At 36.7% G+C, this 24,314-nt stretch overlaps 1 protein-coding gene across 2 annotated transcripts in view; it reads left to right on the top strand.

Annotated features, from left to right (window-relative positions):
• Positions 1–24,239, top strand: part of ACER3 (alkaline ceramidase 3) — an 85,929-nt gene extending 61,690 nt beyond the window's left edge. For both annotated transcript variants that reach the window (XM_037523008.1, XM_037523009.2), the window contains exons 6-11: positions 5,694–5,729; positions 11,519–11,577; positions 14,766–14,867; positions 16,876–16,980; positions 21,194–21,239; positions 23,684–24,239. In XM_037523008.1, the coding sequence (XP_037378905.1) occupies positions 5,694–5,729; positions 11,519–11,577; positions 14,766–14,867; positions 16,876–16,980; positions 21,194–21,239; positions 23,684–23,737 (402 nt within the window). In that variant the 3' untranslated portion in view covers positions 23,738–24,239. The remainder of the gene's footprint in view (positions 1–5,693; positions 5,730–11,518; positions 11,578–14,765; positions 14,868–16,875; positions 16,981–21,193; positions 21,240–23,683) is intronic.
• Positions 24,240–24,314: the final 75 nt, after the last annotated feature.

A 24,314-nucleotide genomic window follows, 5' to 3' on the forward strand; every position in this document is an offset into this window, starting at 1 on the left:
CAGATTATAAAGAGTCTTCCTTGTGTGCTATGTTTAAGTTTGGATTTTTATCTTCAAGGTGGTAACTGGTTTAAAGTAAAGGAAAAAATATAATTAGATATTTATTTTAGAAGGATTACTTTGGTTATGGAGGAATGGATTAAAAGAATATGAAGCTAGTCCCAGGGACTTCTGCATTTACTTAGGCAAGGTAATAGACTCAGACTGAAGCAAAATATCTGTATGGATGCAAACAAGTATCATAAATAATCCTCAGGACTTGTGATCCATTAAGTAGAGGGGGTAGAAATGGAGTGAAAAAAGGAACTATCTAGAATGATTTCTCAGTTTATGGCCTAGCCATCAACACACACACAAGGTCCTTAACCAAGAATGGAATCCTGGAGGAAGAGTTGATTTTGCAGAAAAGAGAATGAAGTTTGTGTCAGAGGAGGTAAAGATAAATTTCTTTTTGGAGTGTCTTGAAATTAAAGTACCTTATATTAATGAAATCTGAGACTTACCAAATAGATTGGGTGTCAATTTTTTTTTTATTTTTTACATCATTGTTCATTTTTAAGAATCAACACTTTTTAAATAAAAGTTGTATATGTTTAAAATGCACATCTTTATTTGCTAGACATATGCATAGGGAAATGATTACTATAGTCCAACCAATTATCCTATCTTCTCACATAGTTACCACATTTTGTGTATGGTGAGAGCACCTGAAATCTACTCTTTTAACAAATTTTTAATAGTCAATATAGTCTTGTTAAATATACCCATCATGCTGTACAGTGGGCGCTGGCATTTGAAGGTCAGATGGAAGGAATAGAGCCTGCAAAGGAAACTAAAACAAGTAATGACAGATACAGGAAAACTAGGAGAGCTTGCTGTCACAGAGTACAAAGGGATTTTCCAGGAGTAACAGTATTAGTTGCTTTGAGAGGATGAGGAGGATGAAGATTTATATTTGACCCCAAAAATTTTAATTAAAATATCAAGTGGTGTTAATAAGAATATTGTAAGCAGTAGATTGATGGAGACAGAAGGTGAATAGGAGGTTGAAAGAGCATATACACTATTTTCTTCTGCTTCTACATTGCCCTGTTTGCATAACCTGCTTGCTAATTATGAAAGAATCTTAGAATTACAGAGGTGAAAGGAAATCTTTTTACTGTGTAAAGAGGAAAAAAAGTCCAGAGAGTTTTAGTGACTTGTCTGGTCAACCAGCTTCATATGAAGAATTGGTGACAGAATCTTGATACCCCTTTGTAAGTTTAAAGTTGATGATGAAAATGTATATCTAAGAATCAGTCAGATATGAGTTTGTTACTTTAATAACTGTAGACAAATTCAGGCAAATTATGTAATCTCTGCTTTAATCATACTCATCTTTACAATGAAGATAATAATAGCTTACATGTCATATAGTTATGAATTAATACCTCCATATAGCAAGAACTCTAATTTCTTTTGCCTAACAAAAATTGTCATTAACACCAACACAATAGTAATAGGGGACTTCAGCAGTCCCTCCCCACATATTTATATCAGTGGAGAGATCAACTAGAAAGAAAATCAATAAGGAAACAATAGCCTTAAATAAGAAATTAGACCAAAAGGATATAATAGGGCTCTCCACTTCCAAAAAACTTGAGTACACATTCTTCTCACGTGCACCTGCAACATTCTTCAGGAGAGACCATATGTTGAGTCACAAAACAAGTGTCAACAGATCTATTAAAATTATATCAAGTATTTCCTCTGGTTGCCATGATCTCAAACTAGAAATCAACCACAGAAAGAAAGCAGGAAAAATTTCAATATGTGAAGACTAAACAACGTGCTACTCTGTGACTGTTGAGTTAACAAGGAAATCAAAGGAGAAATTAAAAAATACCTGGAGAAAAATGAAGAAGAAAGGTTCTTACCAGAACTTATAGGACAGAATTAAAAGAGTACTAAGAGAGAAAAACATATGAGTGCAGGCTTACATCAAGAAAGATAGATCAGGGGCCTCCCCGGGTGGCGCAGCGGTTGAGCCGCTGGGTTGCGAAGGTTCACTTCCCTGCTGCTCCCCAGCCACCGGAGGAGGGTCCCACATGGCGCGCAGACCTGTCCTGCCTCCCGCTGCTCCCCTCAGCAGTGTACTTCGGTCCTTCTGCCTGCTCTGCTCCCTGCTCTGGCTCTGGTGAATTCTCTCACCCTCCCGCGCTTCTGACTGTACCCAGTGCTTGTATAAATAAATAAATAAATCTAAGAAAGAAAGAAAGAAAGAAAGAAAGAAAGAAAGAAAGAAAGAAAGAAAGAAAGAAGAGAGGAGGAGAAAGAGAGGAAGAAGGAGAGAGAGAAGAGAAAAAAGAAAGAAAAGGAAGGAAGGAAAGAAAAAAGAAAGAAAAGAAAGAAAAGAAAGAAAGAAGAAAGAAGAAGAACACAAATAAATACTCTTAAGGTACTAGAAAAAGAATGAAATAAAACCAAAAGCTGCAAGAGGAAGGAAATAATAAAAATTAGAACAGAAATAAACAAAACAGAAATAAAAAAGATAGTACAAAGATCAGTGAAACCAAAAGCTGGCTCTTTGGAAAGATAAAAAATATAGGAATACAAGAGTGGGTCAACATCCACACATCAATTAATGTAATTAATTGTAATTAATGTAGTGAAAGGAAAGAAACTATCATTAAAAAAATGAAGAGACACCTTACTGAACGGGATGCACATCACACATCCAAAAAGGGGGCTAATATACAACATCTACAAAGAACACATAATCTCAGAAGGAAGAAAACAAATAAAACAATTAAAAAAAAACAAAAATAGGCAGAAGATCCAAATAGACACCTCTTCAAAAAAGACCTACAGAAGGACAACAGACCCATGAAAATTGCTCATCATCACTAATATCAGGGAAATGCAAATCAAAAGCAGTGAGATACCACCTCACAGCAGGGGGAATGGCCCATAAAAAGACCAGAAACAACAAGTATTGACAAGGAAGTTGAAAAAAGGAACCCTCGTACATGGAGGGAGTGTAAGTGGCTATCCCCCCCCACCCCCCCATGGAAAATAGTATGAAGATTCCTTAAAACATTAAAAGTAGATCTGCCATATGACCCAACAGTCCAACTCCTAAGTATCTACCCAGAGAATACAAAAACACTAATTGGAAGAGATACTTTTCACTCCTATGCTTATCCAGCACTATTTACAATAGCCAATATGTAGAAACAACCTAACTGCTAAATGACAGAATGAATTAATAAGGTGTGATATGTTTACATGATGGGACTACTGCTCAGCTATTTAAACATGACTTCTTGCCATTTGTGACAACATGAATGGAACTGGAGAGTATTAGGTTTAGCTTAAATAAGTCAGAAGGAGAAAAAAAATACATGATTATTTCACTCGTGTGTGGACTATAAAGAAATAAAGCATGAAAGTTAAAACCAACCCAAAGTAAACTCTTAAAATCTGACTGCAGAACTGAGGCTACCAGAAGGAGAGTTGGGGAGTGAAGGGAGGAAGGAGCCCAGTTGACTAAGGTTAATGATTATAGGTGATTGGTGGTGGGTGTGGTGTGATCACATACATTTGAAAAAAGTGTGAACCTGTATCCCCAAAACATATAGTGTTATCAACCAATTTAAAAATATTGTCTTTAACTCATAGCAGGAATTTAGAAAATCTAAATAAGGGACCAGGAAAAAGACTAATTATAATAAAGTAAAAATCAAAATTAACAAGCAACTATAAACCAGAGAAACACTACTGGGGGGCGGGGGCGGGGAAGAGGGAGTAGGATCAAAACAAGGGGGGTGGGAATTGTATGGAGACTGTAACCAAGATGAAAATGCATACATTGTGCAAAAATGAAAAATGATGTGAAAAATATATAAAATAAAAAAATAAAGTAAGTTCATGTAAACATGAAAAAATATAAATAAATAAAGCCAAAAAAAAATTGTGTTTAAGAGGTATGCTCTTTTGCATCTTTTTATTAGTAACAATGAGAATCTGAATCTATATAAATGGAAATATGTATTTGAAATAACAAATTTCAGAGATGAAAAGCATTCTTCTTACTAAGTTTAGAGTTACAGATATATAATCTCTCATACACATATACTATTAAAACTCTATAGGTGCTTAAAGGAAATGATTGTAGGGATCATAGAAATTTCCTTCATGAATAAAAAATTCTGTAACCAAATTGTAAAATTTTATGAAAGTTTGTGAGATCAGCACTGCATTAAATGAGGATATAAAGATCTTGATGCATAGGTCCTTGCTGTCAAAGAGACTTTCCTTGTAAGGGAAAGAAACAAACTAATAAATAATTGCCATAAAGTTTATTCATGGGACAGCGAACTATAAAGGAAGGGGAGTAGTTGTTTCTGCTAAACAGATAAGGGGTCAAAAAAGGCTTCAAGAAAGAGGTATCATTTGAACCCAATCCTTAAAGATGATTGTTTGCCAGCAGGGGAGGACTTCTGAACAAAGTAAAAAGCAACATGTTTAAAGATACAAAAGCACGAAACTAGCATATTTTGTACTTTCTGAAGCCTTGGAGGAGAACTAAACGAGGAGAGCAGGAGGGCAGGAGTGAGATCATGGAAAGTTCTGAAATAAGAACTTTGTCTTGTAAGTGATAGAAGTCATTTCAGGGTTATGATTCAAATTCACATTTTGATTCCTCTCTACCATGTCATTTTAAAGGTGTATTCCTACAAGGCAATAAATGCATGCTAAATTTTAAATAGGCATTGAATTCAGTCACCCACATGACATTGGAACCTCAAACACATAGTTTGTATAACTGCGAATGAATCCAGGTGAATCTAGCTAAGATGTTTCTAGAAGTAGAAGAAAGCAGAAAAAAATAGTTTTATATGTTTTCACATATTGAAAACCTATTACTTGCCACCTGCTTTCATGTATTTAAGCTTATTTTCCTGGCCTTTATTATTCTCATTATCCAGATAAGGAAAAATGAGTATTTTTGGTGAAATAACTTGCTCAAACATGTAACAGGTAGCACAGTTTAAAATTTAACTGCTGTCTCTAAATATAGAGTTGTTTCTGCGGTTGAATAGATATATTAGAGGGATCATCAAAAAAATCATTTCAGGGCCTTCCCGGTGGCGCAGCGGTTGAGCACTGGGTTGCAAGGCTGCCCGCAGCCTCTGCAGCGCCAGTTCGATCCCTGGTCACCGGGCGAGGGTCCCACATGGCGCGCAGACCTCTCCTGCCGCCCACTGCTCCCCTCAGCAGTGTACCTCGGTCCTTCTGCCTGTTCTGTGCCCTGCTCTGGTGAATTCTCTCACCCTCCCATGCTTCTGACTGTACCCAGTGCTTGTATAAATAAATAAATAAATCTTTTTAAAAAAATCATTTCAGCCCTTTGCATAGCTGTGCATTTTTGCCCCTCTTTGATGCTCATACGGAGGTGAAGAGGCCAGAGTACTTACTTCACCACTGGTTTGAAACATTTAGTTTACCATGTTAGGCTAGAACTGGAGGAAAACTGTTCTAGCTGGTTCTAACCCTTCTGTGGCATACCACCTAATCTGACTAGTTTTACATGGCTGGAGTAAATCTAAATAGCAGATTAGGTAAGCAGAAGAGGAATTTGTAAAGTTGTGTCAGGTTTTCTTCTCCCATTATGCACTTCATTCACATGTGTTTCTTTTATTATTTTGCAGGTTTACCTTAAGGTAAAGGAACCTATATTCCATCAGGTAATTAAAAAATATTTATTACACATTTGTTTAACAATACTTACCAAGACAGTGTTTTCCTTTCTCAGTAAATATATGCAAATACAACTTCTGAAAATGAAATGGTAAATATCCTAGCACAGTTCAGTGTTTAAAACAGAGGTGGGGGCCTCCCCGGTGGCACAGCGATTGAGCGCTGGGTTGCGAAGCTGCCCGCAGCCTCTGCAGTGCCTATTCGATCCCCTGCTGCTCCCAGGCCACCGGAGGAGGGTCCCGCATGGCGCGCAGACCTCTCCTGCTGCCCGCTGCTCCCCTCAGCAGTGTACTTCGGTCCCTCTGCCTGCTCTGCTCCCCGCTCTGACTCTGGTGAATTCTCTCACCCTCCCACGCTTCTGACTGTACCCAGTGCCTGTATAAATCAATCAATCAATCAATCAATCAGTCTTTAAAAATAAATAAAAAATAGTAAAGTCTGCAAAAAGCAACATTTAAAAAAAAATTTTAAAAAATGTGTGGTATATGTTCTTGGAATTAATATGTAAAAGAAGTGCTCATGTAAACAAGGGCATATCTCCTTAGATGATCTAAGGTAATACTACAAAATATATCTATTGCATGTAGGGAAATTATACCTATATTGATTGGCCCCCAATTGTGACATGATTGTATTTTTCAATACTTTGTGAAGCTTCTTTGAAGAGGCTTTCGCCTCACATGTCTAAACTAGAATATCCTATTGCTGCTCTCTTAAGTAAATACAATTAATATTTTATACTTATGGCTTAAAAAACTCTCCCCCTAATTATTTTCTGGTTATCATTCTTAAGCAAAGAGAACTGCTTTTTCTGAGAATGTTTGTAAGTTTGGACTGCTGCTCTCATTCTTTCATATAAGTTGGTATTTTACAAACAGAAACTTAGAAAATTTGTTTTGGTTTTTGTATGTGGGAAATAGCTTTGGAATTTGTGACTAGATTTATATTAACTTCCAAGATCTTCAAGATGATAGAAAAGGAGAATAAAACAATGTTTTCTAATCTAAGGGAGCTCTGGTCTGAAATTGGAATCTTACCATTTCAGTTTCTTGAAGTTTGGAATCTCAGTTTCTTGCCACTTTGTTATCTGTGGATAAATTTTTTTGCTGTGCCTATTCTTTGTAGTCACACCTGTAAAAGGTTCAAAACAGGAAAGGTATTATTCATAAGTATATCATAAAAGTAATGTAAGATAATGCAAAGGACAAGGCAATAAACATAGTAATAATACATAAAGCCCCAGTGAGTAGGAAAGTGTGTTGGGATAGGTAATGGAGTTAAGCATTTGGAGTTTGCAATGGGCTTACGCATTATATTAATGATAACCAATTGCCCAAACATAGCAAAGAAACTAACAGAAAAAGCCAAGAGCTGAGGTTGGAAGAATCTAGAGTTTCTACCATCTAAACATTGCCTCACTGTATAAGCTCACACAAGTCACTTCATTTACCTTGGCATTAGATTTCCATTTGTAAAATGAAGGGACTAAACTAGTTGACTGTGATTTCATATTCCTATAATTACAGTCAAAATAGGGATATAAAAGTCATTTTGGAAGTCAGTAGAAATAACTCATATAAGGCTAAACGGTTGGTATTTCCTATATAATTAGATCATAGTTATGCTAATATACTCTTAAACTAAATGCAGGCATTACTTTATAAAACAGTTTCACAAGTTTTATAGGCAAAAACATGGAAAGGCATTCCAAATAACTGACCAGTTCATTTTGGCTTAATCCAAGGACTAGGACAGAATGAATGGGACATGGACAATATTAACTCTGAAGAAATATTGAAAGTCAGTCAAAATAATTATTGCTGTATATTTGCCCTTTATTCATACCATTACATCCTAAAGTCTAATACTGTACTCAATAAATGTTTGATGGATTTTAGTTAACAGAGAGACCTCAAGTAGGAGGTAGGGGTCATATTAAGGTCTTACAAGAGAGTACACCTAAAACAAAGATACAGAAAGGTTGAAAATTAAGAGTTTGGGGGCCTCCCTGGTGGCACAGGTGGTTGAATGCCACACTGTGAAGCTATCTGCAGCTTCTGCAGTATGGGTTCGAACCTGGCCAGCCGGCGAGAACCCCACATGGCCTGGCAGACCTCTCTTGTCTCGCCCACTGCTCCCCTTGGTAGTGTATTTCGTCAGTCTGCCTGTTCTGTTCCCCGCTCTGTCTTTGATGAATCCTCTCACCCTCCCGTGCATCTGGCCTGTATCCTGGTTCTTGTATAAACAAATCTTTAAAAAAAAAAAAAAAGAAAAGAAAATTAAGAGTTTGGAAAAATACTATACTTTGTAAACACTAAGTGAAAGAAATATGGTATAGTTGTTTTAATATCAGACAAAATAGATAAGTAAAATTGATATTTCCTTGGTGAATTTGATCAAAGGGAGAAAAGACAAACGTAAACAATATCAGACATGAAAAGGGAGTATCACATCAAGTCCTGGGAAAATTAGCAGATAATTGAATGTGATGAACATTTGTTTTCTTGTTATTTTGCATAGAAAAACTGGGGTGCAGGCCAGAGGTGTGGGGTGAGTGAGAGGATTCCCCAGAAACAATGGGAATCAGGACAGGCAGATATACTGATATACATGGCTAAGGGGAGCAGTGGGTGAGATAGGAGAGGTCTGCTGTGCCATATGTGGGTTAGCTCCCTGATCTGGGATCAAACTCAGGACTTCTTGGTGATGGCACTGAGACTTAACCCCTAGGCCACCAGGAATGCCCTGAATTTATATACCAATATATTTTTTGATTCCTAGAAGAAGTGTAATCTATAAAAACAATAAGGAATACAAACTGTCCTATAATTAAACAAGATTGATTTGGTAATCAGAAATCTTCATTAGACTGTTCTACCACATATTAACAGAATAATTCCAACTTTGCACAGATTCGTATAGACAATGGAACAAAAAGAGATACTCTCCAACTCATGCTGAAATTAACGAAATTTTAATTGGAATTATTCTGTTAATTTTAATACCAACAAGGATAATATGAAAGAGTTATACTTACAGTAAGAAGTCCTCAGCAAAATATTTGCAAAATTCATGACTAAGTTGAGTGTATCCCAGAAATATAAAGTTAGAGTATTAACCAATATTTAAAAAGAATATTAAAATATTAAAGGATAAAAATTACCTAATTATGTTGAAATGAGAAAATATGTGGTAAACATTGATTTATTATTTTAAGAACTCTTAGCAAACTAGAGATAAATGAGAACTTCTTAATCTAATAAAGATTATTTAAAAATATCTTTTTAACCTATACCCAATATGGGTATGAGATAATAAGGGCCATTATCACTAAATTTATTTACATTCTGCTGGAGGTCCTGACCCACTCAGGCAAGAAAAAGAAATAAAAACAACTGAGTTTAAAAGGATAAAGCAAAACTGTAAATATTCACAAATCACTTACAAATGTATACTTAGAAAATCTAGAGTTCTTTCATCCATTTTGGAGCATGTGGAGGCATGCTAGGAATAGGACTTTAAGAATGGTACAGACTGGGCCTCCCTGCTGGTGCAGGGGGTTAAGACGCAACCTGTGAAGCTGTCCAGAGCCTCTGCAGCACGAGTTCTATTCCCAGCCGGCCAGGGTGCAACCCATATGGCGCCACAGACCTCTCCTGACTCGCCTGCTGTTCTCCTCAGCAGTGTACTTCAGTCAGTCTGCCTGTTCTGTTCCCCACTCTGTCTCTGGTGAATCCTCTCACCCTCTCCCCAACCCTCCCCCCGCTCACCTCTGGCCTGTACCCCAGCATAAATAAATAAATAAATCTTAAAAAAAAAAAAGAATGGTACAGACCATTCTTGCTCAAAGTAGAGGCTCTGGAACCAGAGAGAGTGCACAGCTCTTCCTAAAATTGAAGCTCTTTTTTAATGCTTAGAATGAAACTGAATTCTCTCTAGGCAAGATATGTGCTTGTGGGCACAAAGAAAGAACAACACAGTGATTCTTGGTGGCAAACCAAATAAAACCAGTCTTCTGGGGAAGGTAACTCATATGCATGGAAACATTGACATGGTTCCTGCCAAATTCCGAAGCACCCTTCCTGATAAAGCCTTAGGACACAGAATCTATAATGTTGTAAGCCTCAAAGATTTAAGCTTATTGAAAAGCAAATAAATAAAAGTGGAATTATTCACTTGTATTTTCATTAAACAGCAAAAAAAAAGCCTAAAAAATCTGTAGATGATTATAGATTATTAGAATTAGAAGAGACTTTTGAAAGTAAATTCACATGATATAAAAACATTATACAGAAATGGCTGTATTTATATATAACAGCAGCAAACAGAAAATGAAATTTTAATAAGTACCACTTAAATAAAATGAATAAAATTTATTATAAACATCTAGGAATAAATTTAAAATAAACATCTAAAACCTGTATATATAAGAGATTATAGAACATATTTAGAGATATTAGAGAATGTCTAAATAAATGAATAGCTGTGCCATTATAAGACACAGACAACCGAAATCATTTAAGAATTTGGGTTCATCATAAAGAAAATGAAAACATGTTACAGAGAAACAGTCATACACATTGACTGGAGGGTAATTGGTATAACCACTCTGGAAAACAATTCAACTCTCTTGCGAAGTTTGATAATACATATATTCTCCAACCCAGCAATTGCGTTTTTAGCTGCATACCCTTGAGAAACTTGTATACATGTGTACAAGAATGTCCATAGTAGTGAAAACTGAAAATAATTCAAAAATACCCACCAGTACAGTACAAGTCGGAAATAAATTATATTTTTAATCACTAGAATTATGACTAAATATACTACATAATTAAATCCTAAAAGATAAAACAAAAACAAGTACAATATATACAATATTATTTTACTGTAAATTAAATAAAAACTATTGTTTCAGGAGTGAATATTTGGGAGACTCATTTAAGTTACCGGCCATGTAAAGAAAGAAAAGAAAAATATTTATTGTAAAAGTCAGGAAACTGTAGAAGGAGGAAGGGAGATAGTTGAGCTGGGAAGAGACACTTGCAGCACTTCTGGGTTGTTAACAAGGATCCATTTATTGACCTGAATATACTTTCCCAACTATTGCTTTCATAAATATTTGTCAAACTGTGCATTTATATACTATACATTTTTATGTTTAATGTTTCATACTTTTTAGACTCAATTTTCCAGGTAACGTACTTACCAGTGCTCAAATAGAAAAGAAAGGTTAGTTGATAGACCAAGTCTAGGAAAAGGTAGAATAAAAACCACAGGTAATGGATTAACCTTAGCCACGGAAAAGTGGGCACCTCTCTCCTTGGAGACTAGAAATTGGAGAAAGAATGCACGGAGAAGATATATATGAATTCAGAAACATTTATGAGAGTTTGTATTTAGATCTTTATAAAATGGGAAATAGAATCATGTTTTGAACATGTAGCTGAAGAGAAGGTAAAGATATGGGGAGTGTGAGGCATAATTATAGCATTTGTTCAGGTTAAAGCAGATATTTAAAATTGTAGGTAACCATTCAAAATTAAAAGTGACATAGGACTTCTGATATTGGTTATTCACAAGCAGGCTCTTAAATTTTCCTCAGAGGCTAGCATGACTCTTAATTCCATAATTACACATTTTAAAACTTTCTGCTCTTTAAAATATAATAAATGTTTGCATTTAGGACTATTTTTGTAGGCAAAAATAGTTTGTAGGCAAAACTACTTTGCCATAGTCATGATTGTATTGACTTCATTTTTCCTTTCTTGTTCAGGTCATGTATGGGATGTTGGTCTTCACATTAGTACTAAGATCTATTTATATTGTTACATGGTAAGTAACAAGTTTGGATCACCAACACTCTGATTAGAGTACTTTCAAGTGGTAAATCTATTGCCTGAATTGAAATAACACATAAAAGCCAACTCTAGCAGGGATATTGATAGAAAACTGTAAGTCAGCATTTATTATGACAAGTTACAAGGAATACTAGTCAGTCTTTTAGCAAGTTATTAATACTCATTAGTGAAAACAAGAGTCCTAACAAATTTGAGGAAAAGTTATGTACAATGGTATTCTTTTGAATATTTATAAAGATAATGTCATTGGATTAAAGGCCTTGAAAAATCCTCTAGTTAAAAATTTGTTTCTCAAACTACTTGACTAGGGAACCCCTTTATCATACACTTTTCAGGGCCTCCCTGGTGGCGCAAGGAGTTAAGCACTGCGCTATGAAGCAATCCGCACAAGTTAGATCCCCAGCCCGCCAGGGAGCAACCCACATGGTGCAGCAGACCTCTCCTGTTTCTCCTGCTGCTCCCCTCAGCAGTGTATTTCAATCAGTCTGCCTGTTCTGTTCCCCACTCTGTCTCGGTGAATCCTTTCACCCCCTGCATCTCTGGCCTGAACCCCAGCTATTGTATGCATAAATAAATAAATCTTTTTATAAAAAATACATTATTCAAGGATAACTATTAATGCCACAAAGAATCATTGTTCCAGAAAGGTCATTTGGGAAATACACACAATCTTTACAGAGTTTATAAAGATTAAATAAGAAATGTTCATGTGAGTACTTTACACAGCACCTAGCTAAACAGTAGCTACTCAGTAAATAAACAGTATGACGTATGAGTTTAGGAAGATCTTCCTAATGCCTTGGATGAGAAACTGATAATTGGAAAAAATGAATGTGTCTGCTATTAAGGATACAGAAATTTGCTGCTATTCAATTTCTTGTTAAAAAAGGAATAATATGAATGTATTCAGCATTCAAAATCTAGGAGAAGCTAGATTTGCTGAATTGTATTTGCTGAATTGTTCCAGTCATTCCTGGTTATAATCCTAGAATTATTATCCATTCTGCTGTGTACTTCCCAAATAATGGATCTACCGCGTAATCCCACGCAGTCCCACTCCTTGGTAGCTACCCAAAGAATACAGAAACATCTTTGTTCACTTGTGTTCACTGTAGCATGTTTATGCTCACATGTATTCATTGTAGCATATTTACAGTAGCCAAATTATGGAACAACCTAAGTGCCCAACAACAAATGAGTAGATCAAGAAGACGTGGCATATTTTCACAATGGACTCAGCTATAAAACCCCAGAGGTTGAAATCTTACCATTTATAGCAACATGTGTGAAACTAGAGGGAATTAGGCTAAGCAAAGTAAGTCAGTAGGAGAAAGGCAAGTACTGGATGATTTCATTTGTATGTGGAATATAGAGAAATAAAACAAAGGAGCAGGCAAAACTAAAGCAAACCATAGAAATCTGACTATAGAATTAGAGGCTACCAGAGAGGGGATTTGAGGGTTCATGAACAAAGAGTCCAATATGCTATGATAAAGGATTATGGGTGCTTTGGTGTTTGGTGTGGTATCATAAATCTGAAGAGGTATGAACCTGTACCTCTAGATCATATACAGCATGGTAAACCAGTGATACCTCAATTTAAAAAAAATATATAATTTAAAAAGAAAAAAGTAAAGTTCAAGTCACAGACTTTGAGAAATATTCATAAATCTGAAGAGGTATGAACCTGTACCTCTAGATCATATACAGCATGGTAAACCAATGATACCTCAATTTTAAAAAAATATATAATTTAAAAAGAAAAAAGTAAAGTGCAAGTCACAGACTTTGAGAAATATTCATAAAATATATATCCAACAAGGGACTTACATCTAGAATACTTAAAGAACTCCTAAAACTCAACAATAAGACCACCAGCAGGATTTTTAATGAGCAGAGATTTAGCAAATACTGTGTCAGATAAGATATGTGGATGACAAATAAGCACATGAAAAGATGTTCAATAACATTAGTCATTAGGAAAATGCAAATTAAGATTACAGTGAGATACCACTATACACCTAAACTAGAACAATTAAAATGAAAAATACTGATGTCATACCAAATGTAGGTGAGAATGTGAATGTAAAACAATACAGTCACTTAGAAAAATAGTTTAGCAGTATCTTAAACGGTTTAACATTCAGGTACCACCATTCCTCTCCTAATTTTTTACCCAAGAGAAATGAAAGAATGAATATTTATTACTTATGAATATTTATAGCTGCTTCATTTGTAGTGACCAAAAACTGGAAACGACACAAATGTCCACCGATATTAAGGCAGATAAACAAATTGTGGTCTCTCTATACAGTAGAGAAGAGGTGTGGCAAGATGGTGGCAGAGTGCAGACACCAGACTCACCTCCTCCAGATCCTCACAAGTAAACTGCTGTGAGACAGAGCCTAGAACCTCCCAAGGGGAAAACAGATAGCCACAACACATACTCAGCAATAAAACAACATGGATGAATTTCCAAATAACTATGCCAAATCAAAGAAACCATACGATAAAGATATATAATTGTATTACTCCATTTATATAACATTCTAAAAATGTAAGCTAAGCTTTTGGAAGTAGTGGATTTATTATCATGATTATGATATTGATCTTATGGATATAAACAGATGTACTCATCGAATGTACACGTCAAATAAATGCAGCTAAATATAACTCAGATGTACCTCATAGAAACTGTAAAAACATAAAATGGTGTTATTATTTTGGAGAGCTCACTAAGCTTCAGTTTCTCCATCAGGGTTTATTGGAATATTTCATTGAATTGTATGCTACATTGTATTATATGTGTATGTATACAAGAGAGGAAGAAATTTACTACAGTGCCTGTCACAGAGCAGATGATTCAGTCAATGTTAATCTTGTTCCACCCACACCCTCCCTCTTCCATAGGACTAATAGTTACTGGCACTTTCAGATTACTGTCTTGATACACTTAGTGAAGTCTTAGTGTCATACTCTCTCTTAGTACCCAATATAGTAAACAAAATTTAATGGATAGATTTTTGCTGGGTTTTTTTTTTTGTTTTGTTTTCAGTTTTGCTTTTAATTCTAAAGAAAACCTTTTTTTCTCATGAAAGTGATGACTCCAGACTCTTGACTATGACATGAGCTGATAAAATTTCGTTTTGTTTTTTCCCACAGGGTTTATCCTTGGCTTAGAGGATTGGGTTATACATCCTTAGGTATATTTTTATTGGGATTTTTATTTTGGAACATAGATAACATCTTTTGTGATTCACTGAGGTAAGATATATTTTCAATCTTGAAAAATATGTTTTGGAAATAGTCTATTAAGCACAGAATTTCCTAAGTATATAGAATTATTAGTGCTCTGAAATGAATTTTTGCTGTGGTTGAAATTAAGATATGTACAGCACAATAAAGTTAAATTCCAGGAACACTTGTTTGAGTTACCCAAAAAGTTGGACCTAAGAACATTTTATAATATCTGTGGGGTTGGGGGAGTGTGAGAAGTATACAGTGGTAATCAATTATTAACTAGGTCTTTGAAATCTGCCTAATCTGCTTTACTGGATTAAGAATGATTTGTAATAAGCATATAAAATACATATATTAATTTTATACTTTAAAAGGCTTACTGTTATTTTCTAAGTGTTTTAAATATTGCTTCCTTTCACCATCTTGTCAACAGTTATGTGTTAACTGGAGTTGAATCTTAGATTTAGTTTTCTGAACTCCTATCTATTACTAAGACACTGTCTTTCTGGGCCTCTATTTCCATAAAATGAACATGTTAAATAGGTTAAACTAATGAGTTTTTTCAACTCAAAATTCCATAACCTAACAGTTTTGAGTAAACAGAAGACAAAAAGGAATATATTTGAAAAGCACCACAGAGAGGCAATCAGCAAAATTCAGACTGTGACAAACCTATAATATGAATGACCTGGTCTCTTCAGCAAATAAATTTGGGGATTGTGAGAGGAGGGAAAGAAGGAAGAATATAATAGATGTAAGAGAGTTGAGACATATTAATCAAACTCAGTGTGTTCATTGTTTTTTAATCCTGATTCAAACAAACCAACTGTAAAAAAACAAAAATTTATGAGGTGATTGGAACTTGATCAGTAATTAAATATTAGATTATATTAAATGATTATTAATATTTTAGGTGTGAAAATGGCATGGTTTTTTTTTAAGAGGTTTTAATCTTTTAGAGATACTAGAACATGTAGAGTAAAATGATACAATATCAGGTATTTTGAAATAATATGGGAGGGTAGAAGTGGATTAAGAATATAGATGATACAAGATTAGCCTCAGTTATAATTTTTGAAGCTTGGTTTTGGGTATATTATTATTTTCTCTTTTACTCATTTGAAATTTTCAACAATAAAATCTTAGATAAGTAAATGTAGACATTAAATGTATTGATCAAGTAATACACCTTGCTTAGAGCTAAGAGAGTGACTCTGAATCACTAACACCCATCAGAACCCCCATTGGTACTGCTGTCAACATCCTCTGGCTAAGAGCCACTATGAAAGTAAGTTCTAAGAGTAATAATAGAGCTCAAAATAGCTACTCAAAATAGGAGTAGCTAGGGAAATAATAAAAATCATTTGTTGTTTCACATTGATTTACCCCCTCTAATAAATCCTGTACACTTAATCAACAGATCTAAATTTTGAGGTCCAGCTAAGTGATTTGGGCTACTCAGTCTCTCTGAATTTTAGGTTACTAATCTGGCAAAGTTAATAATACCCACCTCAGAGACTCACTCTGAAATGAAATAATAGATACCAAAGGACTTTTTATTCTATGTAATATTCTTTGAATATGATCCTTGTGTGCAGGGCACAGGAAAAGCATGTATCTAGTTTCCTTGAGTGAATAGCTGAGTGGACCAGTTTTCCCCCAAAGTGTTGTTAAAGGCAACACCTATTCTGTAGGTATTAAAGAGATCGTACCTAAAGGATTCCTTAAATCAGTAGGTCACCTAAAAAAAATGACAAACTTTAATTTATGTCATGACTTTTCAAAGCTTTTAATCTGTTAATTACAATTTTCCAAAAGAGCAGTAAACTATTTCCTATGTTTATTTTGACAACAGAGACATTTCTCAGTGGAACTTCTGCTAAAAATACTATTCTTTGAAATGTACTAGGAAAACTTAAAGGATATTAAACAATGTTTGAGAATGATGTTTCAAAATACTCTAAGACTGAAGGTATTATTTGCTAAATAGATAAAAAATTTAACATGGTGATTTTTCCCTCTCATCACACAGGAACTTTCGCAAGCAGGTGCCACCTATCATAGGTGTTACCACACAATTTCATGCATGGTGGCATATTTTAACTGGACTCGGTTCTTATCTTCACATACTTTTCAGGTAGGAAATAGAGACTTCATTAGTCTATTGGAAGTTTTGTTGTTTGTTTGTTTTACTTTGCATGTAGGATGGTGTAAGTATAAAATATCAGAGACAGTAAATAAGGGACCAGGAAAATGAATTACTATAAGAAAGTGAAGATCAAAATCAACAAAAAACTATGAACCAGAGATACTCTATGGGGGTAGGGGCGGGAGGGGAGGGATTGGGGTCAAAATAAGGGGTTGCAATTGTATGGGGAATATAAAAATAAAATTTATTATTAAAAAAATAAATAAAAATTTAAAAAATATCAGAGACAGAATCAGGAATTTTTTTTAAAGCTTTATTTATTTATGCATACAGGAACTGGGATACTGGCCAGAGGTATGTGGGAGGTGAGAGGATTCACCAGCAAGGAACAGAACTGGCAGACTGACTGACATACACTGCTGAGGGGAGCAGCGGGCAAGACAGGAGTGGTCTCCCTGTGGTAGCTCCCTGGCTGGCCGGGGATCGAACTCATGCTGCAGAGGCTACAGATAGCTTCACAGTGCTGTGCTTAACCCCTTGAGCCACTGCGAGGCCCAGAATCAGGAACTTATGTTTCATTTTTGCCTTCTGCCTCTCCGTAGTAATCCTAAACAAGTCCCTTTCCCTTTCTGAAACTTGGTTTTTTCATCTTTAATGTGAGACAGTTATACTAACTGACTTCTAACACTTTTTCTATATTTTAAGGAGATCATTCATCTCCTTTCTTAGTAGAAATAGGATATGAACATTTTCATTTCTTATTGATCAGGATACCTTTGCAAAGAACAAATTTGGGAGGGTGGGGCTTGGGGGAAGCTGCCAGATCCCCTGAGTAAGAGACTTGGAAGGCATCACTCTCTGAAGTCCCCAGCTTAATTTGGCTCCTTACCTGAAATAAAGTGGCTGTCACTTATCATCCCTTGCTCCCCTAATAGATTCTGTTGGAAGTCAGCGATATATGGCAAAAATGGAATCAGGGGGCCTCCCCAGTGGCGCAGTGGTTGAGCGCTGGGCTGCGAAGCTGCCCGCAGCCTCTGCAGCACCGTTTCGATCCCCAGCTACCGCTACCAGGGAGGGTCCCACGTGGCACGCAGACCTCTCCTGCCTCCTGCTGCTCCTCTCAGCAGTGTGTTTCGTCAGTCTGTCTGTTCTGCTCCCTGCTCTGGCTCTGGTGAATTCTCTCACCCTCCCACGTTGCTGACTGTACCCAGTGCTTGTATAAATAAATAAATAAATCTTAAAAAAAAAAAAGGGAATCAGAACTCTGTTTATTCTGTGTACCTTCGGCGAGTTGTTGAGATGCTAGCTGCTGTGATGACTGAGGCTAAGTTCCGCTCTCTATTTCCTAAGAAACCTGAATCTGAGCTACTCTCAGATTCTCCTGATTTCTTGGTAAATGGACTTTTTCAGTACCCTCCCCTCCTGCCAGACTGCATATACAGATACCTCCACTTTAAGAGCTTTTTCCCTTGTCCAAAAAATAAACAACATCTGGTCAATGGTATGTCCCCCATCATGGCCTCTACCACCTGTCTCCTCCACCAGCCACCCTACACCAAAAAAATAAAACAAACATCATCTTATTCAAATACCTCCATATCACTCTTTCCCCCTACCCAGGGCTTACTTTTCTTCAAAGTATTTATAACCAGTTGTATATTTACATGGTTACTTCCCCCAACTAGACAAGTTCCTTGAGGCAAGAACTTTATCTTTTCTACTACCACTCTCCCAAATATTTAAAACAATGGCTGTCACATAGTAACTACTCAGTAAATATTGTCAAATGACCTATTGATCTCTTTACCAGGAGGTCAAGCTATATTTAACCTCAAATTCTTCTCAAGAATTGAGAAAGCTGGGCCTCCCCGGTGGCGCAGTGGTTGAGCGCTGGGTTGCGAAGCTGCCGGCGACCTCTGCGGCGCCGGTTCGATCCCCGGCTGCTCCCCGGCCACCTGAGGAGGGTCCCACATGGCGCGCAGACCTCTCCTGCCGCCCGCTGCTCCCCTCAGCAGTGTACTTCGGTCCTTCTGCCTGCTCTGCTCCCTGCTCTGGCTCTGGTGAATTCTCTCACCCTCCCGCGCTTCTGACTGTACCCAGTGCATGTATAAACAAAACAAACAAACAAACAAATAAATAAATAAATAAAACATGCCTCTATAAAAAAAAAATAATAATAAAGTTAAAAAAAAAAAAAAAAAAAAAGAATTGAGAAAGCTGAAATATGGTAGAGAAAGGGGAGGGGATTTTTTCCTTTGAACAAATGGGAAGATTTACTCAAGTGAAATTTTTAGAATACCTCCCCAAAATAGCATTTGCATCTCACCTATCTAGAGAATATATAACATAACAAATATAATTTCACCTCTTCTTGGCTATTTATTGTGAGATTATAAATGACGAAACCAGGTCTTTCAGTCACCACCCAGAAAGCCAAACTCTTGAGATACAAAATAAGTTTTTTCACAAAGGAATTTCTTATATACAAGGCAGCCACCAAGGGAATCTGCAAGGCTAATACCCTACAAGAAGCCAGGTCCCCAAATGTCAGGGGTGCTGTGATTATTAGTGAGGTGGGGTGTGTGAGGAATGTGAGTGGTACATTGCATTCCCAGGTCAAGGAGGCACAGGGCAATATAGATTTCATGAGCTATTGTTTTTATCTTCTCTAGTACAGAGTATTCCTTTGGGATTAACAGCTGGTAAATACTAGTTGATATTTGCTCTAGTGTTATCAACCTCAGAGGGTCACAGAGAATTTTGTTAGGGATATATCATAATCAGTTCTCAGGGTTCCCTGGAATGCAGTTGGAAAATATATCACATCGGGGGAGTGAAGGAGAAGTGAGAAGAAAGGGTGCTTAGTATTTAATTTTAGTTCTACTTTTCTAACAAAAAGTTTAAGCTACAAGTTGAGGGATAGAGCGGTAGGAGAAAAAACATTGAATTCATGCTCAAGATTATTAATCATGGAAGAACTCTTTTAACTTTTAAAGTATATTTATTTTACTTATTGCATTTCTTACTGCAAAATACTCATTATATTTTATTGGAAAAGGCTAGAGCTTCTCACTTCCCCCTTCCCTTTACCACTGCCCTAGAATTCAGGGCTTTGCTGCCCCAGTCCATTTATTTCTCTTTATGAAATAAATTTCTCTTTCATAAAGAGAAATAAAGAGGTGGCAACTTTCTTACAGAGATTAACTTTTGAAAACCTGTTAGAGTATTTACAGTTTCGGTTTGGTACATAGGAGGGTGGCATCATGACCACATCAAATCACACCAATCCACATGTACATGCTCTTTCGCCTTTTCTTTCTTTGTTTAAAGGAAAGTTTTTCAAGCTAAAAATTATGTTTTGTATGTGTATTCATGATATACTGTATATTACTATTTGAATACATTTAAATAGTATACTATACTAGGTATACTATAGTGTGTGCTAAATATTATGGACAATTGAATGAGTTTTTCAGGAATCAGTTTAATTATACTGTTGCTATATGCATTGATTTTAGAATCCAATCTCATTTTCAGAGGTGATTCATTTTAAAGGATAATGTGAAGAAGATTATTTTTTGCTAGTCTCAGCCTATCAATAACCATTACTGTGAAAACTGTGGTTCTTACTTTGATTGCAGTATGCCTTTGGCATTACCCTAAAGAAACTTTGAAAAGATAGATGTGGATCACTTACAAGACCTGGAAGCTACACAGCACACATACCTGGGGCCATACAGGGGAGAGGTCACTATGAACCCTGGGTGGCAGGGGAGAAAAGGGAGGGAGGAACCTAAGCTCTGAGATCAGGGAGGTTAAATGTATTCAATACCTTTTCAACTTGTAATATTTTCAACTTGCAATGAGTTTATCGAGACAGTCCCATCATATTAAAATCTGTACCTTAATTCTTACTGTCTTGTATAGTCAAAGATGAAACTGGCCATCATGGTATGAATCATAACAGGCACAAGTAGAATGTTCCCACTAAACTGTAAACATGCGTAGGTCACAGCCTGAGAACTGATCATTTCTCTGTTTTTTCTTAGCATCTTGCCAAGTGGTTTACAAAGACTAAATGCTAAAAAAAACTTTCTAAATGAACAAAGAATACATATACAGAGGTTAAATTTGTCAGTAAGCCAATTTGCATAAATTAAAAATTGGTCTGATATGTCTTCCACCTTCCCCTTTCTTTCAGTTTGTACACAAGGACACTTTACCTGAGATACAGGCCAAAAGTGAAGGTAAATCTACTTTGTATGTGTGTGTGTGTGTGTGTGTGTGTGTGTGTGTGTGTGTGTGTGTGTATGTTGCGTAGGATGTACTGGGAGAAAGGGATGAAGGTTGAAGAAGAGGTATGGAGATATAATGGAGAGAGTATAGGTTTTGGAACTGGATGCCTCAGAATCCTCAGAAGTCTTCCACTTCTATGCTATGCTATGATCTTGGGCAAGTCTCCTTAAGCCTTAATTTCTTCAACAATAAAATGGAAGGAGCAAAGAATATACAATGAAACAAGGACAGCTTGTTCAATAAATGATGCTGGGAAAACTGGACCACCATAACCAAAAGAATGAAACTAGACCACTACCTCACACCATGCACAAAAATCAACTCAAAATGGATAAAAGAACTGAACATAAGAACTGAAACCAGGGGCCTCCCTGGTGGCGCAGCGGTTGAGTGCTGGTTTGCGAAGCTGCCCGCAGCCTCTGTAGCGCCGGTTCGATCCCCGGCTGCTCCCCGGCCTCCAGAGGAGGGTCCCACATGGCGCGCAGACCTCTCCTGCCACTCGCTGCTCCCCTCAGCAGTGTACTTCTGTCCTTCTGCCTGCTCTGCTCCCTGCTCTGGCTCTGTTGAATTCTCTCACCCTCCCGCGCTTCTGACTGTACCCAGTGCTTGTATGAACAAATAGATAGATAGATAGATAGATAGATAGATAGATAGATAGATAGATAGATAGATAGATAGATAGATAGATAGATAGATCTTAAAAAAAAAAAAACTGAAACCATAAAAGAAAATAGAGGTAAAACACTACATGACATACATCTCAGTAACATCTTTAAAGACTCATCCCCTAAAGCAAAGAAAGGGATGGAAAAAATAAACAGCTGGGATTACATCAATCTAAAAAGCTTCTGTACAGCAAAAGAAACATTAACCAAAACAAAGAGACACCCTTCTGATTGGAAGAAAATTTTTGCACTCCATACAACTGATAAAGGACTGATCACAAAGATACACAAAGAACTCACACGGCTCAACAAAACAAAGTAAACAATCCAGTCAAAAAATGGGCCTTCCTGGTAGCGCAAGGGGTTATGCAATGCACTCTGAAGCAATCTGCAGCCTCTGCAGCACAAGTTCGATCCCTGGCCTGGCAGGGAGCAACCCACATAGTGAAGCAGACCTCTCCTGTCTTGCCCACTGCTCCCCTCAGCAGTGTATTTCACTCAGTCTGCCTGTTCTGTTCCCCACTCTGTCTCTGGTGAATCCTCTCACCCCCCACATCTCTGGTCCATGCCCCAGCTCTTATATGCATAAATAAATAAATCTTTAAAAAAAATGGGCAGATGAACTTAAAAGACACTTCTCCAAAGAGGAAATGTAAATGGCCAATAGGCACATGAAATAATGTTCAACATCTCTTATAATCAAGGAAATGCAAGTCAAAACCACATTGAGACACCTCCTCACACCAGTAAGAATGGCACATATTAAAAAAAAACTGGTAACAAATGTTGGCGAGGATGTGGTGAAAAAAGAACTCTCCTACATTGCTGGTGGGAGTGCAAACTGGATACTGCCACTATGGAAAGCTGTCTGGAGGTTCCTCAGTCTACTAAAAATGGAGCTACCATATGACCTGGCAATCCCACTCCTAGGGATCTACCCAAAGGACACAAAAACATTGATTCAAAAGAACACCTGTACCCCTATGTGTATTGCAGCACTATTTACAACAGGTAAAACCCAAATGCCCAAAAATAGATGGCTGGATCAAGAAGATCCACAATAGAATACTATTCAGCAATCAAAAAAGATAAACTAATGCCGCTCACAGCAACATGGATGGAGGAAAAAAATATATCGGATGGTTTCACTTGTAGGAGGAATACAGGGGAACCAAATGAGGGGCCGAGGGTAAAAAAATAATAATAACAATAAAAAACACAACAAACCAAACAACAATAAAAAGATAACTACAAATCAGAGACATACTGCAGGGGAGGGGCAGGGAAAGAGACCAGGGTGAGGGTGGGAAGAGCACAAGGGACTATGGTAATGGTGCGAGGGTGAATTGGTGGGGAAAGCCTACAGGGACTACACCTGAGAAAAGAAAGCAAACATTGTAAAAAAAAAAATTAATTAAATTAATTAAAAATTAAAAAACAAAATAGAGCTGGTAATAGCTACAATGCAGAATTGTTTTAATTATAATTAAATTATAAATGCCCAGCTCCTTTCTTAACAAAGCAAATGTTTAATGTATTTAAATAAATAAAAAGAGTTTCTGAGCTCTCATGCAAGTCTAGGTCCTTACTAGCAAGCCTACCAGTCACTAGAGTCGTAGCACATGGGTTCTTTCCCTTCTTTCTCAGGGGTAGTGTGAAATAATTTTCTCTTCATTTTGCCTTAACTGAATAATTTTATCTTCATTTTGTCTTAACTTGTTTCCAAACAGTTTCTCTTTGGAATCTGGCCGGTGATCCTGTTTGAGCCGCTCAGGAAACTCTAATGAATTATTCCAACAAGAGAAAAAGAGCACCTGCCACAGGCCTGGCCAGATGAATAAGGAAATGCCTGAAGATCTACATGTTCGAATGTGTTATGGTTACCAGAGCAAAGGAGTCAGCGTTTCTACCTGATGCTGCCAACCACACAGAATGAGGAATGGGGCTTGCTGGGTGTTTAGCTTGTGTGTTTATCTCATTGTCCTCCTCACCCTAAGATGATTCAGAAGAAACAGCTATAATGTGTATGTATATACTCAAATACTGGGAAAATTGGTCTTTTCTTAACAAGTTAACAATTATGCAGATGATAGAAAATTAACCATTTTCTCTTTTTTGACAAGGGTTGCATGTGAATTATACTTTTCTTAATATTTGATTACATATGAAAACTGCTAAGGACTGGCAAAACCCCATATGCAGATGGACAGCTGTCAGCCACACTTTGCTGTGTCAGCATTGATTTACACGTTTGTGTCACTAACCTCATGGATGGTTTTCCCAGGTGAAAAAGTGCTGTCTACAGGATTCCAATTTTTCACTGTCTGCTTCTGTGTCGTAAGCCAGATTCCAGAGAGCCAC

This window comes from Talpa occidentalis, unplaced genomic scaffold (assembly GCF_014898055.3).
Source record: "Talpa occidentalis isolate TD23 unplaced genomic scaffold, MPIMG_talOcc4v2.1 talOcc4.3, whole genome shotgun sequence".
NCBI lineage: Eukaryota > Metazoa > Chordata > Mammalia > Eulipotyphla > Talpidae > Talpa > Talpa occidentalis.